Here is a 19429-nt window from a genome sequence, read left to right as displayed (position 1 = left end):
CTGATATTATTGGCCTGTCACATATACATCGTGTCAGCGTATATGCTGTCCGATAAGAAAACTGTTATTTTGGAGATTATTATGCAGAAATGATCCCTTCAGTACGTTATAATTATTTCATTCTCTGTATTTATTTTGTCTCTCTGCACTGATATCATTTTGGATGTAAAACTGAAAGATGTCATCATTGAATCACAGCAAAAAACTGCAAGTTTCTCTCTCGATGTTTAGATATCAATGTTTTCACTCCCTCATATCAGGAGCTGCATTATCAGTTACAGCTGGCTGCCGACCAAGTGTTTGACTGCAGTTAGTTTATGAAGCTCTCGTGCTGAGCTCATGTAATTAAATGTCTTGTGTCTGTCTTTGTCTCGTCAGGTTGGACTTTGTCTACGATCTGTTCGAACACGTACTGAGTCGGAACAAACAGGACACTCTGAAGAGCAGCGTCAAGCACAGACGGCCCACCGTCAGCTCCCAGTTCAAGGTCAGTGCAGATAAACATGTGACAACAGGTGTACGGATCAGGACCTTCGTCTCACAGTTACAGTCTGGTTATGTTTGGTGGTCTGGCTTAAAATAGCTACTTTACTATTACTATGACTTCAGTTACAAATGTACCTAATCTTTGTTTGGTCGAACATCCATCCCCAACCTTAAATCTATGTGTTACACGACTTCACCTGACTTCCTCCTTTGCTGCTGTAATAATTCCTACAGCCACTAGAGGACGCTGCCTCATCAGCTAGAAAAATGTGTTTTCTGACGAGAGCTGACTGTCACAGTAGTAGTACATGAGGTACACGTAGTGGCCACAGGAAGTGTAGTAATGGTAGCAGTAAAGTATGAGTAGCTGCCGCAGCTTTTTATCTAGAAGAGAGAAGTGAAGTCGCAGCAGGAACAATGTGTGATGTTATCAGAGGGATCTTAGCTATAAAAACAGGGACTGAACATATTAGTAAAAGTACAAGCTGACTGTAGTAGTATCAGTAGTGACTGTAGTAGTATCAGTAGTGACTGCAGTAGTATCAGTAGTGACTGCAGTAGTATCAGTAGTGACTGCAGTAGTATCAGTAGTATCAGTATTGACTGTTGTAGTATCAGTAGTGTCTGCAGTAGTATCAGTAGTGACTGTAGTAGTATCAGTAGTATCAGTAGGGACTGCAGTAGTATCAGTAGTGACTGTAGTATCAGTAGTGACTGTAGTAGTATCAGTAGTATCAGTAGTGACTGTAGTAGTATCAGTAGTATCAGTAGTGACTGCAGTAGTATCAGTAGTGACTGCAGTAGTATCAGTACTATCAGTAGTGACTGCAGTAGTATCAGTAGTGACTGTAGTAGTATCAGTAGTATCAGTAGTGACTGTAGTAGTATCAGTAGTGACTGCAGTAGTATCAGTAGTATCAGTAGTGACTGCAGTAGTGACTGTAGTAGTATCAGTAGTGACTGTAGTAGTATCAGTAGTGACTGCAGTAGTATCAGTAGTATCAGTAGTGACTGCAGTAGTATCAGTAGTGACTGTAGTAGTATCAGTAGTGACTGTAGTAGTATCAGTAGTGACTGCAGTAGTATCAGTAGTGACTGTAGTAGTATCAGTAGTATCAGTAGTGACTGCAGTAGTATCAGTAGTGACTGCAGTAGTATCAGTAGTATCAGTATTGACTGTTGTAGTATCAGTAGTGTCTGCAGTAGTATCAGTAGTGACTGTAGTAGTATCTGTAGTATCAGTAGGGACTGCAGTAGTATCAGTAGTGACTGTAGTAGTATCAGTAGTATCAGTAGGGACTGCAGTAGTATCAGCAGTGACTGTAGTATCAGTAGTGACTGTAGTAGTATCAGTAGTATCAGTAGTGACTGTAGTAGTATCAGTAGTATCAGTAGTGACTGCAGTAGTATCAGTAGTGACTGCAGTAGTATCAGTACTATCAGTAGTGACTGCAGTAGTATCAGTAGTGACTGTAGTAGTATCAGTAGTATCAGTAGTGACTGTAGTAGTATCAGTAGTGACTGCAGTAGTATCAGTAGTATCAGTAGTGACTGCAGTAGTGACTGTAGTAGTATCAGTAGTGACTGTAGTAGTATCAGTAGTGACTGCAGTAGTATCAGTAGTATCAGTAGTGACTGCAGTAGTATCAGTAGTGACTGTAGTAGTATCAGTAGTGACTGTAGTAGTATCAGTAGTGACTGCAGTAGTATCAGTAGTGACTGTAGTAGTATCAGTAGTATCAGTAGTGACTGTAGTAGTATCAGTAGTATCAGTAGTGACTGCAGTAGTATCAGTAGTGACTGTAGTGACTGTAGTAGTATCAGTAGTGACTGTAGTAGTATCTGTAGTATCAGTAGTGACTGTAGTAGTATCAGTAGTATCAGTAGTAATACTGTCAGTAACAGGAGTGTCTGTGTTGTTTCAGGCCTCTCTTCACTCCCTGATGGCCACACTCAGCACTGCTGACCCATATTTCATCAGATGCATCAAACCAAATAAACACAAGGTGAGTGCTGATATAACACACACACACACACACACACACACACACACACACACACACACACACACACACACACACACACACTGAAGTGTCACAGTGAGTGTGTGTGAATCACTTGTCATTAATAATCACACAGTCCTCCCCCACCTCCCGGCCGACCAGCCTCAGACAGGAATGAGGGGTGTCGGGCCCCTGCGCTGCCCTTTGACCCCGGGTTGCCTAGCAACAGGCTGGAGAGGTGCAGTATGTGTGGATAATGTACACAAACGATACTCAGGACCGAGAGCTGGGATCCTTATAATCACGTCCACAAGATACTACTGAGTTATAATGTAGAGATGTAAATATAGTAGATCAGTCATGGATCTTAAAACTGAACTTACAGCTCGTCTTCATGAACAGTTAAAGAACTGAACTCATGACGACGTACCAACCTGCTGATGAACACAAGGTGTGACTCAGCTGATCTGTAGAGATGAGCTGGTTGGCAGGACTGTTCTGGGATCTTATCGACATCTGTCTGGACGCCTCGGCGACTCATTAGCAGCATCACTGCAAACGTCACATGTGTAAAGTTTAAGGCGAAATCCGATAGCTGATGTCAGTGGTTATTGATCGCTCCCAGGCCGGGTCGTTAGCCATGGTTTGTTAATTGGGCTGTCTGGTAGAAAACTAATTGATATGTTAAGCAGCTGTCTGTGAAGGTTCTCTGAGAGTTCTCTGCTGCATGTCGAGGTTGGTGCTCCAGGTGACGTGTTTCCTGTGTTCAATCAGAGTTATTCATCCTGCCGATGTTGCTGCTGAGAGTCGTGTCAGCCTGGATCAGACTGTCAGCTGTTCGTGTTATTTTGTCCACACTACTCATTCATTTGCTGGGCAGCTGTGATGGAGTCAGATGAGGTTTGTGACGCAGACGTTACGCATCACTCTGAGGAGGTTTGTGTTTCTGACAGAGGACCTCCATGAATAAAATGAAGACATCATTTTGTGTTCTAGTTTATTATTCAAGTTACTCCATCTTTTTTTTTAACTCCTAATGAAGCCGACTCTGATTTTCCATCAAACACCGATTATGTCAATGGTTGAAACAGCTTGCTGGAGGAAAAACACAGACAGGTAGATGGATACAGACAGGTAGATGGAGACAGACAGGTAGATGGAGACAGACAGGTAGATGGAGACAGACAGGTAGATGGAGACAGACAGGTAGATGGAGACAGACAGGTAGACAGAGACAGACAGGTAGATGGATGTGTATATAACAGACTCACTGTGAGTCTCTTGGCGTCCTCGGGGAGACCAGCTGGACAGCCGGCGTGTCTTTACGAGGAGGAACACGAGCGTCTGCCTCCTCTGATGGAGCGTTAAACAAGGCTGCATGATGACTTCTGAATGGGGCTTAATGTAGTGAGGGAGGAGGAGGTGCAGGAGGAGGAGGAGGTGCAGGATGGGGGGAGCCCCGGGGGAAACAGGGGTCGGGGGGACACAGCACGGCCCCTAAAAGCCCCCGAGAGGCCTCCATGTCATCTGCCTGTTTGAGTCTGAGGAGGAGGAGGAGGAGGATGAAGATGAACTCTGAGCTCTGCTGTTTGTTTTTGGAAAGTAAAGACTCGTTCTGTGTGAAGTGGCGAGACGTTAACAGACCGGATAACGGTTATTTTAGGTGCGGAGATGTCACGGTGAGTTGAAGGCCTGCAGGGCGGTGGGACTCCTGCAGATGGTGAGTGGAGTCTCTGCGGAAACATCAATATATTGACCGAATACATAATAGTGAGGACGGACCGTTGGCTCATAATTAATCTAGGACACACTCACATCTGAGCGCTGTGTCGATATCAGTGACATGAGACTGTAAACGCTGTTAGAGTTTAGAAATCTGCACCCAGATCAGCGTTTCATCATCGGTTCAAACATCAGAGTTTCTGTTCGTTCAGACGGCGACGCAGGTTACAGAGACGTTTGTGTACAAGCGGCTGAAACACACAGAAAAAGCTTTGTTTTAAGAAAAAGGTGTTCGTGTGGGCGGGGCCTCAGAGGACACACACACACACACACACATGCACACACATACACACGCGGCTGCTTCTTAAAGGAACAGTCTGGTGTTTTATAACCTCGCTGCTGCTGACATGTACGTGCAAACTTAAAGAACGATCAGCAGGCAGACGTCAACATCTCCACACATTTTCCTTTGTGTCAGTCTGACAATAACAACAATTGTGTGTGTGAACACACACACACACACACACACACACACACACACACAAACACACACTCTCTCACACACACACACACACACACACACACAGACACACAGACGTGCACGGTTGGTCGACAGAAAAAGCTGTCATTTTCATCATCATCATCCACGCTCATCAAACACAGTCGGCCATCACCACGTTCACATCCTTTACTGTGTGTGTGTGCGTGTGTGTGCGTGTGTGTGTGTGTGTGTGTGTGTGTGTGTGTGCTGACAGTAATAACTACCTACCATAGAGGCTGATCGGAGTCTGTAGGTTTTTGTTCTCGTTGTTAGGAGGACTGGACAGGAGCTCGTTGGGTGTTTGTGTGTCTGTGGAACAAACTGCGCAGACGCACACACACACACACACACACACACACACACACACACACACACACACACACAGCTCTATGATTGCTGTCAGTTATCAGTTTAAACCAGGCATCGATGACATGTTCAGATAAATCAATGGCTCTGATTTTCTTGCTAACAGCTCAATAGTTCATCACATGAGCAGAAACAAACATGAACACACTCAGATTTCAGGATTTTTTAAAATATCATAGCAACAAAAGCTCTTCTGTGCGCTCTGTCTGTGTGGACCGAGACGTTTGATTCAGTCAGAGGAAATAAAGTGTAGTGTCCACGAAACATCGACTCGACATGACAAGAGAAACACTGAACACATCTGTATGAAAACAGTGTTGGAACAGCATCAAATCTAATCTGGACCCAGGACTGTAGACCTGCATAGTAAAACAAAAATACACATACTTGAGTAAATATAATAAAATTAATGTAAAAGTGGAGAAAACTTCAAATAAAAAGAGGTAACAGGTACAAACGAGGATGCAGAACGTGTAAAAGTTTACACATAGACTTTATTACTTTGCCCCTTTTTTAAACCGTCTTGTGATCAGATTTAAACATGTTGAATGATGGAAAAAAAAATCAAACACGATAATTGAATTATCATCCGGCCCAGTTCCCCATCGGCGCTCAGGTTCGGTCCAGTTCAGTTCCAGTCTGAGTCCCAGCAGCTCGTCGGACCGCTCAGCTGCAGCCGGTGGACACAAAAGTCACCACGTTTGAATGTAAACAGGCTGCTCTCACACACACACACACACACACACACACACACACACACACACACACACCGGGCCTACAAGTGGCCGCACAAATTAGCCTCAGCAGGAGACGCATCGCCATGGCAACCACGGCCCTCCCTCCCTCCCGCACACACACACAAAAAGGGGGAGTGGAGTTCTGTGTTTGAAAGCCTTTGTCTGACTCAGTGTGTGTGTGTGTTGGTGTGTGTGTTGGTGTGTGTGTGTCTGAGCCGGTCAGTGTGTGTGGAGGAGACGCTCGGAGGCAGTCGGCAGCTCCGGGAAGTTTTCTGTCATTTTTTTCTATCCGTTGGTCTGCGATGTGAAGGAGGCGAGGCGAGGAGCGAGGATGCACGGTGAGACCTGATGCTTACACGCTTTATATGGGAAGCAAGCGGTGCGTTCAAGTGCGCGCTTGTTGCACGGAGGGTTTAGGCGGTCCAGCGGAGGGGATTCAGTGCTGTGGAATGAGGCGAGATGCAGCGATGCAGAGTTTCTCCTCAGGCAGGTTCGGTTCTCAGTCTTGATCTGCAGCAACGTAAAAGAAAAGAAGAAGAGAGAGAATTAATCAAACATGTCTGAATGTGTTTGTGATTTACTCTCAATCACTTTAGACTTCTGGACTGAGACATAGCAGGTATTTATCAATGTATGGACGGCTGTAATCCAGGTAGATGGACTTGGTCCAAAGATTAAAGCTGTTATCTGTGTTGTCCAGCTGCTGCAGTCAGCTGCATATTCAGACTGTAGTCCTCGTTAGACCGGCAGCTGAAGGGAACACCTGAAACATGTGTTCAGACGTGAAGTGTGCGTGTCGCTGGGGTCGAGTGAATCGAGTTGGCACTCTGCATAAATGAGAGATTTGTTTGTTAATTAGAATTTCAGAGTGAATATCTGCAGCACAGCAAAACATCTGAACATTAACTCTGACTACTTTCATGCTGATAAAGTGAATCAGAACAAAATTAGAGGTTTCAGTGCAGAACCATCGGGCTGAATCATTAAACATGTCTCAGATACCAAACTGTATATTTCACTCACATGTGACTGTAGGTGTTCTGAAAACCAGAATCACCTCGTCACTGTCAGAACCGCTGTGGGTTTCTGTACTGCAGTGCACCAGACGAACAGACGGGCCCTCTGAAGTTTGCTGCTTGTCGTCTGGTTAATTGGACTTGAAGGATTTCAGAACCAAAAATGACCCGATTGAATTTTCAAGAAGGCAGCAGCCTGGAGACGGAGCTGCAGCTCTTCATGATGAGTGTTGTAATCAGGCTGGAAGGCTGCAGGGATGATTGAGGCTGAATCAGTAATGAGGCTGTTTAGTTAACGACATGATAATGAAGAGAGTCGTTTCTCTGATGACGCTCGTCTGAGAGCGGCTCGGTTCTCTGGTGGGGTTGGAACTGCTCATCACTGCCGTCGACCCATCAGCTGATCCAGAACTCCTCTGACATGATTTTTACTTTACAGGACATGATGTCAGTCATCTTTAAATATTAATGATCCATTAGTTTCATTTGTTGAGCAGAAACGTGAGAATCAGCTGCTTTTCTTTGGTTTTTATCATCACTGATCAAACAAAATGAGCAGAAGTGATTCTTAGACAGAATATCTGACAGATTTTAGGTTTTTATTTTTATTTCTGTTGTTTCTCTGTTTTAAATCGAGTCTGCAGAAGCAACTCTGTTTCACTGTGAAGCTCCAGAACTGTTCTGTGGACGAACACACTTCACCTGACGAGATGTTGATGAGTTTTAACTTGTGTTCCTTCAATGCCACCTCACAGCGTCGTACAGTCAGCGCATCATGTTTAAATCTGATCGTTCAGTCTGCTGTAGATTTAAGGTGATTTGTCCCGCAGTGAACGACCTGCAGCAAACTGAGAGCAGCGTTTGTTCTCACGTTTTTATTCAATACCAGAATTTTTCCCAAAGAAGCTGAAAGTGATTTTCTCCCTGGACATCTGCCTGTCTGTCTGTGTGAGCTGCTCTCCTCTCAGTATTCTGCTGCTGCAGGTTTTCTTTGTGTAATTGATGTTTTCAAGAAATTCAAACCCACAAGATTCCTCCTCCAAACTGGGTCAGGCTTAAATCCAGCGGGGTCGGGGATTTAGGTTGGATTTCTGTCCGTCTATGAGCAGAAAACATTGTTCCAGGGATTCCCCCAGAACTGGGTGAAGGAGCCCCGCTGAGCAGGGAGTGATAATCCCCGCCGGGCGGCTCAGACCTGGACGCCCAGGAGCAAACAAGACCTCTGACAAAGAAACACAGAGGCCTGTGGGGGGTTTGATGCTCTCAGATGATCCGAGATCTGTTTAAAGCAGGAATATTGGTGCTCACAGAGAGGGAAAGTCTTCACAGCAGTAATATGTTGGATATCTGTCAGGAGGAAACACCACATGCTCTCGTTCCATCGTCTGAGCTGTGAGAATCTGCTGCTGCTGTCTGTTCACAGGGTGTAAATCCAGCGTTCTGTTGCTCAGACAAATCAGTCTGAAGATGTAACCTTGGATTTTCTGACACTGTGATTATATGTTAGAAAGAGAAAAATGAGTCCATGTATTTGAATGATTAACCTCAAATTGAAGGTTTTATAAACACACAGAGGATCTTTGTGGTGGGAGAGAAAAGATGATGTGTGTTCAGTACAGAATGTTTTTCTGTGAAGCGCGGTGACGCCTGAGGAGATGAGAGAAATCTCATTTTAGTTTCTGGATAATGACCAATTATCTGTGCTGCCACTCGAGGCCTCTGAAGTGAAACTGCGACCTTTATATGACAGTAAATGTGAAGCGTCTCCGGCAGGACGTGGACGGCAGCGTGGCTCAGATACAGACTCTCTGCACCTCGTCACTGGTAGTTGGACGGACGGCTCATCTTGTGTTCGATGTCCTCCGTGTCTTCCCCCGCCGTTTCCCAACCCCCTCGGGAGCGAACTACCACGCCCCCCTTTTGTCCTGTTGAATGCCTCGAGCTGCGAGTCTTCTAGCCGGGAAGTTGTGCTGAGAAAGAGTTTAACCCTCGGGCTATTGTCGTGACGCCCCGCGGAGCCCTGAGCTGGTCTGGATGCTGATTTACATCACTGTTGTTGTTCTGAGCTGATGGATTGTTGTCAGAACCGTCGGAACAAAGTGTTCTCACAGATCTCAGCTCAGCTTCTGTTCGTGCACCGGTCAACGATGAGATGCTTCACTGTTTGTGCTTCCAGAACTTCTTTCTGGCTAGCAAAGTCCAAAATACAGGTGTAGGTTTTTCTTTTTTAGTTCAGACTTCTGTTCTGGACGCAGTGGCGGTTCTGTGGGGGGCCAACAGGGGCCGGTGTCCGGACCCCCCTGTGGCCCCCCGACACGGAGTCTGCATCAATAACACAATGACAGATTTCTTGCAGTGATTTTATACTGAAGGGAAAAGTGGAGATAAAGTGTCTCAGCAGTTCATGACCCAATTAAAAATGTTTTCAAGAATCTGCTCATGTTTAATTACAATGACTTTGTATCTTAAAATGTAAAATATTAGAAAACTTGTGATAGTCTCCTCTTCAGGAGGGAGGCATGCTGTGCTGGGGTCTTGAGTTTTTTGCTTCACGTCCCGCTCTCAGAAAAAAACGACTCTTTATTACAAGACCAGGACTGCAGGAGTGTCACTTAATTGTTTGATATATACTGTAATTTATATTGTTTTTATAGGGAGACAAGAATCCACCAGAGGACCTGATGCTGGCACAGAACATTCACTGTGTTGGTGGACGGTCAGACATGGAGAGAGTCACTCAGTTGATCTCAGCTGTTAGTGTTTGTATCTGTTGCTCATAGAAAACAAAGAACAAGTTGACTTGGTCTTCTTGTGTCTCTAAGCTCTGGTCTTGGTTTGCTGTACTATATGAAGTCAGAGAGCAGTGTTGTGAGGAGTTCTCTCTGCAGGGACACAACAGTGGTTTCACTTCAAGCTATTCATCCTCTTTAGTTTGCTCATCATGAGAAACGCTGAATGGAGCGGCTGAAATGGAAAGTGTCCTGGATGAAGTGAGAACCAGCCTCTCTCTTCTTTTGTGACAGAGGCTGCGCTTTCACACGGCGTGAAACCCAGAGAAGAAGAAAAAGAAGAAGAAGAAGAGGAATGAGTTTTACAGAATTGATCAGGAAACTTGTATGAGCCTCCCGAACAGAGCGGTTGTTGATGGGAGTGAAAGAAAAGAGGAAACGTTGGAGATGGAAGAGCAGCTTCCTGACACCGCTCGGCTTTGTGCGCTGCAGCTCGGACGTATGCAAATGTCAGTTATGCTAATGAGGCCCCTCCGCGGCCATCGGTGGTTAAAGGGCGCCATTCAATCACTCAGTCAAGATCTGGTGGTGAATTGGCCTCCCTTCATCTGAGCGGCTCAGATGGGCCATCATCGGGCTATCAGGGAGATGTGCGCTGAATAAAGGAGGCATTACGAGGCGGGATAAAGCCCCCTCTCATCCTACGCCCACCGAGGTGACGGGGTGAGAGGCTCCCGGGAACATGGCCTCCCCTGAATGCACTGCTGTAAGTAAGTCATAATACTTTCTCAATGCCAAGTGTGTTTTTCGGAGGGTTCTGATTGGTCGCTGGCTGCTGCTGTCGTACGTACTCGTCTCACTGAAGCTGTGACTGAGTGTTGGTGTGTGATGTGTGCGTGTGGACGTTTAAAGGGACGCGGTGTCCAGACGTCATGTGACCGAGTGTGACGCGTTCAGGACTTCATGGAATTTAAAGAACGCAGCTATTCGCCGTCTGTTGGCTCATAGTTTTGGTTGAAAAACATATTTTCCCTCTCTGGTTCAGTCTCGGGGTTTTTCAGCAGCAGCAGGCCAGTGAGCACGATGGAGATCAGCTGGTGAACAAAGTGAAGCATTCAGCGGCTAAAGAGCCAAATGTTTCCCTCAGATCACCAGAATAAATGTTGACAAAGTACGATAAGTTAAAGCTTTATGTTGAATCTTGACTCTTCTTTAGGTTTCTCTTTTCAGTTAGTCTTAGTTTTAGGGAAACATCATTTTCTGGCTTTAAAGTACGGTTGTCAAAAGTATCGAAACTCAAAAAAGTATCGATACTAAAATGTTGTATCCGGATACAATACTCATTTTCAAAAGTATCGATACCAAGGAAGGAACACTTGCGTTAATTTAGTTTTTATCAGGCTTGCCTAATATTTAGATGTGCACAGCATACAACCTCAACATATTGTTCTAATTGTTGTTGTTTATTTTATTTATTTATGTATTTTTTGCACTACCTCAGACCTGAAACTTGTTATCATAGTTGCAGTTTCTTTTTGCACAGCTGTTTTTTTATAATAAATATTTAACGTGTGGTTCTGTTAATTGTTACACGTTGTAACAGAGGTTATTTTAGCATTTGTCTTGTTTCTTTTAAATTTTGGGGTCTTTTTTTTATCCGTGTGGTATCGAAAATGGTATCGAGTATCGAATATTTTCCTGAGTATCGGTATCGAGTTGAACATTTTAGTATCGTGACAACCCTACTTTAAAGACGTGGTCACAAACACAGCTGGAGATGTCCTGAGGTCTCATTAATACACCAGGTTTGTCTCTTCACTCTCGGCTGCAGATCTGATTGCAGACAGCAGTGAATAATAACTCTCACTGGCCGGTTCCCTCACAGTGAAGTGTCCTCTATGATAACAGGAAGTCAGAATCAAGAATCGATCGCCACCGCTGTGAAAAGAATTACAGCTACATCAAACCCTGCTGGGTCACAATCAATACTGTTATCATAGTGCTGTAAAGGCAGCTGACGGTATTGAGTGGACATTAATGAAAGTGTCCTGTGGTCACAGAGTGAAAATCAACATCTGTTCACATTCACGTAACATCCAGACATCAATATGAGCTCTCTGTCACGTGAAACCAGCACAAACACAATCAAACAATCAAAATAATCTTCAGAATATACTATATATAACAACTCCTCTGGTGTTCTTCTTCCTTGACATTATTTAAATCTCATTTTTAGGCATAAACGTGGTTATTTCTGTGACTGTGACGTAAACATCTGCGTGTCTGTCTGCCTCCAGATGCCTGACCAGTTCGACCAGACGTTGGTTCTGAACCAGCTCAGATATTCCGGCATGTTGGAGACGGTCAAGATCCGACGCACCGGCTTCCCCGTGAGGAGACCTTTCCAAGACTTCTGCTGCAGGTGTGTCTCGTCTCACTCATATTAAACCTTTACAGAAACACCTGTATCGTCTTTTATTCTGGCGGGATGGTTCTGTCCACACAGCTCCCATAGAACTAAAGATTTCAGGGGGACCGGTCTCTGTAAGCCAAACCAGTATAAGAACCTTTGATAAGAACCATCTGGTTGTGTGTTCAGGTACAAGGTGCTGATGCGAGGCGTGATGCTGCCCGATGACCCCAGAGGAAGCTGCGTCCAGCTGCTGCACCTGTACGACAGCAGCGTGGCAGACTGGCAACTGGGAAAGACCAAGGTGAGGACACACGACCCTGTTCTGGACCCGGACTCACCTGAGGCTGCTGAGTCGTCCTCATGTCCTGGTTCTGATGATTCTATTGCATTTGGCCACATAAACACAGAAACGCCCTCTTTGAAATGATCCACCGGCACCTACTTCAGTATCTTTGTCTGACTGTGATGTAATTTCCCGTCTCTTACTGTCACGTTGCTTTACATGCAACGTAACGTAATGATGTCATCATGTGCGTACGACATATTGAGGTGACCGGGGCCAGCTGACAGTAATGTGTATTTGTTTGTTTTAAAAAGCTCCTTTGGCTCACTGAATGTGTGTCGGCAGTGGAAACTGTTTCTCACACAGACTTGAATTCCTTCTGCTCGCTTCTCTCCACTGTAATTGACTTCTTCCTGTCCGACTCTGCTCCTGAACGTCCTGCCGTTCGTTCCGCCTGCGGCTCACACCGGCTGATCCCTGTTCTCCTCGCTGACATGAATATGACCGCATGCAGACTTGCTTTGCCTCGGGAGGACGCAGATACAGTTTGGCTGAACTCGACTCCCCTCGAGGCTTAATTTGGCTCCACGCGTCTCACAAATCCAGCTCGGTGAAACCGTTCCAGAGCTCAGGTGTGTGTGTGTGTGTGTGTGTGTGTGTGTGTGTGTGTGTGTGTGTGTGTGTGAGATCATGAATAATTGAGGTCCAGAGCACCTGAAGCGTGGCATCCAACAGTTATTGGATCTGGTCTTCATCCCCTCGGTCTATTGCTCTCTGCTTCCACTACACCGGATCAGAAGGAATATACCTACTGCCAGCGTGTGTGTGTGTGTGTGTGTGTGTGTGTGTGCGTGTGTGTGTGTGTGTGCGTGTGTGTGTGTGTGTGCGTGTGTGTGTGCGTGTGTGTGTGTGTGTGTGTGTGTGTGCGTGTGTGTGTGCGTGTGTGTGTGTGTGTGTGTGTGTGTGTGTGTGTGTGATTGGAAAATGACAGATGGGGATACAGATCTCTAATCACAGCTTGACCATGTGATGCTGCACGAGGTGACAGCAGTGGAGGATGCCTGTATGTGTGGGTATGAATGGTCATTACACCGTGTGTGTGTGTGTGTGTGTGTGTGTGTGTGTGTGTGTGTGTGTGTGTGTGTGTGAGTCCAGGTTCAACAAGACCACAACAAACTGAACTAAGACTCAGGCGATAAAATAAATAAAATACAAGATCACGTCAAATTCACGGGAGCATTTGTGTTTAAGAAATAAAAAAAAAACAAGCACATGAAAAATGACCAAATGTTATAAAATACTTGTCTCAAAAAAATGCAACAAAATGTTTTTTTCTTTTCAAAATAAACTACCGTTCTCTCTGAACATGATTCAGCTCCATCAGGACGACCAGAGAACTAAAGGATAAGATTTAAAAATAGATTAAAGTCATAAAGTAAAATATATCAGCTGTTGACTTTCACTGACAACACTGTGACACCACAGTCAGCAGGTATAGGCAGGTTTCTTACAGGTGTGTAAACCTGTTTGACTCCTCCCCCTCTGACATGACACACGTTAGAGCACCTGAAAAGGGGAGAGATGAGCTTTTTCATCACAGCTGACCGGAGGTTTTAAATACCTGTTCTGGGTTAGAAGCAGCTGTTTCAGGAAGAGTGGTGTCAATAAATGCTCTTTATCAGAAGAACAGTCTAAATATCTGCAGTCCAGCTGTAGTCTTTGCGATGCATTCAAGTGCAGCTTTTTGGCTGAGACGCGGACGACGTGAGGTGACGCTGCTTGTTCTTTCACGTCGGCCCGGTGTGTCTGGACCTTTGGTGCCAGAATTTGCATGGTGAAGATGAACGACACCTCTGATGCAGACTGTTCACGCCTCCTCCTCTTGTTGAGGTTTCACTGTGCTCAGTGCTGCTGTATGTTACAGACTCTGTATGTGTCTCTGTATAAAGCTCCACCGCGGGGCAGCAATGAACTGCCACCATTTACCAGATTTACAGTGAGTCAGCGGCCCGGACACACACACACACACACACACACCGGTCTGTGTTTTATCTCTCTGAAATGTGTTGTGTCGGCCCACCTGAACGCCTCAGCAGAACCTCCCTCTCTGAACCACAAAGACGCTCCTGCTGCTGTGACCGCCTGTAAACCGCTAAATCAATTCTATGTCCCTCGGAGGGATTCGTCCACTTTGTCCCGCTGCCTCTCGCCGGGAGATTTACATCCAGCCGGCCTCCAGCTCCTTTCAGTCGGCACATGTCCTGATTATTGTCTCGGAGTTGTTTTTTGGTTTTTTTTACAGCCTTAAACTTAATTTCCTGGAAGTGATGTGGCTCTGCTCGCCTCTCGCTGGGTTGTGTTCTCTCCACGGGCCTGACCTGTCAGGGCGAGCGGCGCTCCCCGAAGGCCCCGACAGCAAGAACCCAACGTGTGCAGAGGCTCAGAGCGGCTTTTGTTGCACTAATTAGCATAGTAATGATTAAAAAGGATTAGTTCACGTCATTCTGATGCAAATGTGTGCACTCGCACTTTGTGAGCATGTGGAATCATGTTGGAAGTTGTTTAATAAAGTGTGTGTGTGTGTGTGTGTGTGTGTGTGTGTGTGTGTGTGTGTGTGTCCATCAGCAGATGTGTTTGTGTAAATGTTTCCAAATCAGTCTGATATCAGAGTTTTAAATTCAGGATGCAGAGGCCTCTACATCCTGAATTTAGGTGGAGGAGCCGGTGGTGTTTGTGTGTTTCCGTCTTGGTGTGTGTGTGTTAGGATGTGTGTGTGTGTGTGTGTGTGTGTGTGTGTTAGTATGTGTGTGTGTGCACGTGCTGGGGCATGTACGGCATGTTTCCCTGTTAATTAACCTGCTTGTCAGTGACGTCCAAATCACCCCGACGTGTTTACATTTCCTCCTGAAAATCTCATTAGTGCCTCGCCGCTGAGAATTCAACTCGGTCGCTCTGCCAACAACACACACAACACACACAACACACACAACACACACAACACACAACACACACAACACACAACAGTACATCACTCAGCAGGAGCGAGACAATCTGTTCTCCTGTACCTACGTAGCACCATGACATTTCCCCACAATCTCTGTCGCCTGAGACCACGTCCCATATCTCATTTTCCTCCCTCCCTAATCGGATTAACCCCGGCGTCCCTCGGTGGGCCCGGTTCCTTTATCAATGGAGGACAGCTTGGCTCCTGTAGCGGGCAGCTGCACTAAGTGCCTGTAAGATCTGCTCTTTTCACAGAGCGGTGTAGCCCAAATCACTGGCTGCGCTAATCTGCAGTCTTTAGCAGCGGCAACAAAAGGAGAGGAGGATCTGGATTTGATTTATGTCGGCTGCTTTGTTCTCTTGGATTGTTCCTCTGGAGGGAGTGTCTGTTGAAAGGGCCGACGGGCTCTCTTTAATTCTGCTTGCTTGTAGATTCATAATGTGTTTAGTGCAGAGTAGATAGTGGATGTTCAGCAGAGTCTGAGTATTTATTCATCACTTTTTAATCCTCTTTCTCTTGATTTAATTTAGACACATGTATAAAAAGAAAACCATGAAAAATTAAGTCATACGTATTTAAAACACACGTAAAACACAGTAAAGCTGAAAAAATGATAAATATCTGTCAGATGCAGTGGAAGAAATGTAGTAATTCACAGCCTCAACAATGAAGTGTGACGTATATCTGCTTTAGGAATTGCTCGTTAGCATTAGCACCGTTAGCTTGTCACCATAGATTTATAAGAAGAAGGAAACACTGAATGCAAAGATGGCGCCCAGTCTGAGCTCACACTGTTCGTCTTGAGGTTTATGAGCTGTTGTTTTCCTGGTAAACACAGCGACCTCTTCGGTCTGCTGCTGCTGCATCTCAGGGTCACTCATCCTCCAGAGCTGCTGTTCACTGTATGAGTGTCTGAGCATGCAGAGCGTGGAGACGTGGTGACTGACACCTGAAGAGGTCGATGTGTTTACTGGGGAAACTACAGCTCAGTCAGCCTCCCAGCCGGCTGTTTGTTTTACAGGCAAACTGCAAGAAAAAGCACCAGACAGCCACTGATATACAGTCAGGAAATAGCACGCTAGCTAGTTAATTATTCATCGACCTCCCTCTGGTCGTCCTGGGAACACGGCTGAGAACAGGCACTCGGTCGTGGACACAGTCCCCACTGAGTTTCCTCCCGCTGGTCGTCACAAAAATCACATCTATAAAATGTTTTCGACAGGATAAAGACGCCTGTCAGTTGAACTTCACTGCTTTTTCACCCTCTGCTGTTGAAACATGAGCTCCAGGACCACGAATCTGTCAAGCCTCTCGTTAAACATTTTGAAAAATGTAAATGTGCAACACTGAACTACTAAGATTAAATGTAAGGATTGATTCATATCCTTCTATATCTCACCTTATCTCCCCCTCTCCTCCCCTGTCAGGTGTTTCTCCGGGAGTCTCTGGAGCACCGGCTGGAGAAGCAGAGGGAGATGGAGGTGCTGAAAGCCGCCATGATCATCCAGGCTCACGTCATGGGCTACATGGCCAGGTACGACCGCTCAGAACTCCACAGTAACATCAAACGCCTTCTTAAAACCTAAAGACCTGTTTGTTTACTGACTGTATCGATGTTGTCGGACACACAGGAAGCAGTACAGGAAGCTGCTGCAGTGCATTGTGGTCATTCAGAAGAACTACCGGGCTTTCTACTGGAGGAGGAAGTTCCTGCTGCTCCGCTGGGCAGCGCTCACCTTCCAGAAACGTGTGCGAGGCCAGCTGGCCCGCCGGGCCTACAGCCAGCTGCAGGAGGAGAGCAGGAGGAGGAGGAGGGAGGAGGAGGAGTGCCGCCGGAGGCTGGAGGAGGAGATGGAGAGGTGCATATTCTCAACAGTGACTCAAAGAAAACACGATGAGACTTTAAAAGTTCACTACATAAAAAAACTGCATCAATCAGCAACATGCAGACAGAGATGATGCAGGAAGTCACTTCACTAAAAACATTTTGTATGATGGTAGAAAACTGCTGTTTGTGTTGTGTGGACGGATGATGCAGACTTTCTGTCTGACCTGAATTCTTGATGGGTTTTTATGGGAATTTGCTGCCACAGTGAGACAGGAAATGTAATTACTCGTGTTTTAGTGAATCTTATCTCATTCTGTCTGTTTGTGTCTGCAGGGAGAGACTGAAGCTGGAAACTGAGAGACTCGCCAGAGAGGTACGACCGACCGCAGCATCCAGGAAGAAACTTATTCACTCTCTTTATATTATTTATATAGTTACGTACAGTCTCGATAGGCTTATTTGGATTGATCACTGTATTTTAAATTCAATCCGTCAGACACATCTTTCATTATGTTCTAGATTTATTATATATTTATTTATACTCTGTTAGTATAGTATACTGTATTTATACACAAATACATATATGCAGAGTTTACTTTTGCTCAGTATGAGTTTTGGGTACTTCCTACGATACAATACGTCACAGTTTGATACGATGCGTTCGATGATACGACACACTCTATGATTGTAATATCAGTTTACATGTCAGTGCACTGAACTTTATTTTGCATCCTTTCCATTCAAGAAAGTGACTCACAAGTTAAACATATGACTCATATTCCCAGTCGTACAAATAACATCATTCAGTCAGGACCATAAAACACATGACATAACATCTTCAGATTCAGATCTTATACTGATAACTGATACTGGTTTAGAATCAGGACAGAATGATTTATAAAATAATTCTGCATCAGAATCATGAAATGAAATGAAAATGAAACTTTAAAAGTTGTAACTGTTGAAATCAGGTTGAAATGATCTCTCTACAGAAAATAAGACTTTAAAGTCTGTTCTAGAGGAGGTTAACAGTTATTCTGGCTCGAACCACTCCACTCCATCAGAGAGGTTTCTGATCTCTGTCTGTTTCCCTCCTCAGGCGGAGGAGGCCAGACGACTGGAGGAGCTCCATCTCATTGAGGAGTTAGCCTCTCAATCTCAGCCTGCAGTCGCAGCTGCAACATCAGCCAGCGTCTCGGAGGAGCTGGAGTCAGCAGAGGCCCTCGAGGAGGAGGTGCGTCCTCACGAGGCCACTCAGGTGGAGGAGATCCTGCGACTGGAGCGGGAGATCCAGGCGCTGCAGAGGCAGAAGGAGCGTCAGGAGCTCTCTCTGACCGAGGCCTCCCTCAACCGCCTGCAGCTGCTGCGCGACCAGGAGCTCCGGCGTCTGGAGGACGAAGCCTGCAAGGCGGCGCAGCAGTTCCTCGACTCGCTGAACTTTGACGAGATCGACGAGTGCGTGAGGAACATCGAGAGCTCGTTGGGAGTCAGCGAAGGAGAAGAGAAGGAGAAAGAAGGTGGAAGGAGGAAAGACGAGGAAGAGGTGGATGAAGGGTTTGGTGCTGACGACGAGGCGTTCAAAGACTCACCGAACCCGAGTGAGCACGGCCACTCAGACGGCCAGCGGACGAGCGGGATCCGAACAAGCGACGACTCTTCTGAAGAAGATCCCTACGCCAACGATGGTGTGATCCCACCGCTGCCGCCGAACACGCTGCTCCACCCGCCGCTGCCGTTACCTCCGGTGCCCCCCGCCTGCCACAGCGCCTCCTCCAGCGGGGACTCGGCCTACTGCCACCCCAAGGCTTCATCCGAGGCTCCTTCAGACGACATGGTGGAGCTCATTCCGCCGGACGAGGATTCGGACTACGACCAGGACGACTACGACGAGGGCGCCATCGTGTCCAGTGGCAGCGTGGCCTTCTCCAACCCTCGCAGCGGCCAGTGGTCTCCAGACTACCGCGGCTCTGTGGGAACCTACAACAGCTCGGGGGCGTATCGCTTCAGCTCGGAGGGCGCTCAGTCATCGGTGAGTTGTAGAGGCAAAACCTGCTACTGCTGACTGAACGCAGGAGAAAGTTCAGGAGTAGTTTAACCAACAACACAGTCACACAGTCATCGTTCACTCTATGAAGGTTATTTCACCACTTGTACCTCTTTTCTCTCTGTTGGTAACATCAACTGTTGTCTAACAGAACTTAACATGTTATCAAAGACGATGTTTTACCTTGAAATAACACCTCAAGTTCATGGGGAAAAAAAACAATCGGAGATCATTTTTTTCCGCATGAAATTTTCTCT

At 46.0% G+C, this 19429-nt stretch overlaps 1 protein-coding gene across 1 annotated transcript in view; it reads left to right on the top strand.

Moving 5' to 3' along the window:
* myo10 (myosin X) overlaps nucleotides 1–19429 on the top strand; it is an 88465-nt gene that overhangs the window by 57929 nt on the left and 11107 nt on the right. The window contains exons 5-12 of the mRNA XM_030403298.1: nucleotides 379–487; nucleotides 2412–2492; nucleotides 11898–12022; nucleotides 12200–12314; nucleotides 16728–16834; nucleotides 16932–17159; nucleotides 17462–17501; nucleotides 18228–19157. Coding sequence (XP_030259158.1) covers nucleotides 379–487; nucleotides 2412–2492; nucleotides 11898–12022; nucleotides 12200–12314; nucleotides 16728–16834; nucleotides 16932–17159; nucleotides 17462–17501; nucleotides 18228–19157 — 1735 coding nt within the window. The remainder of the gene's footprint in view (nucleotides 1–378; nucleotides 488–2411; nucleotides 2493–11897; nucleotides 12023–12199; nucleotides 12315–16727; nucleotides 16835–16931; nucleotides 17160–17461; nucleotides 17502–18227; nucleotides 19158–19429) is intronic.

Source organism: Sparus aurata, chromosome 21 (genome assembly GCF_900880675.1).
Source record: "Sparus aurata chromosome 21, fSpaAur1.1, whole genome shotgun sequence".
NCBI lineage: Eukaryota > Metazoa > Chordata > Actinopteri > Spariformes > Sparidae > Sparus > Sparus aurata.
Note: the sequence above shows the minus strand (reverse complement) of the source record. Positions and strands in the feature narration are given on the sequence as shown.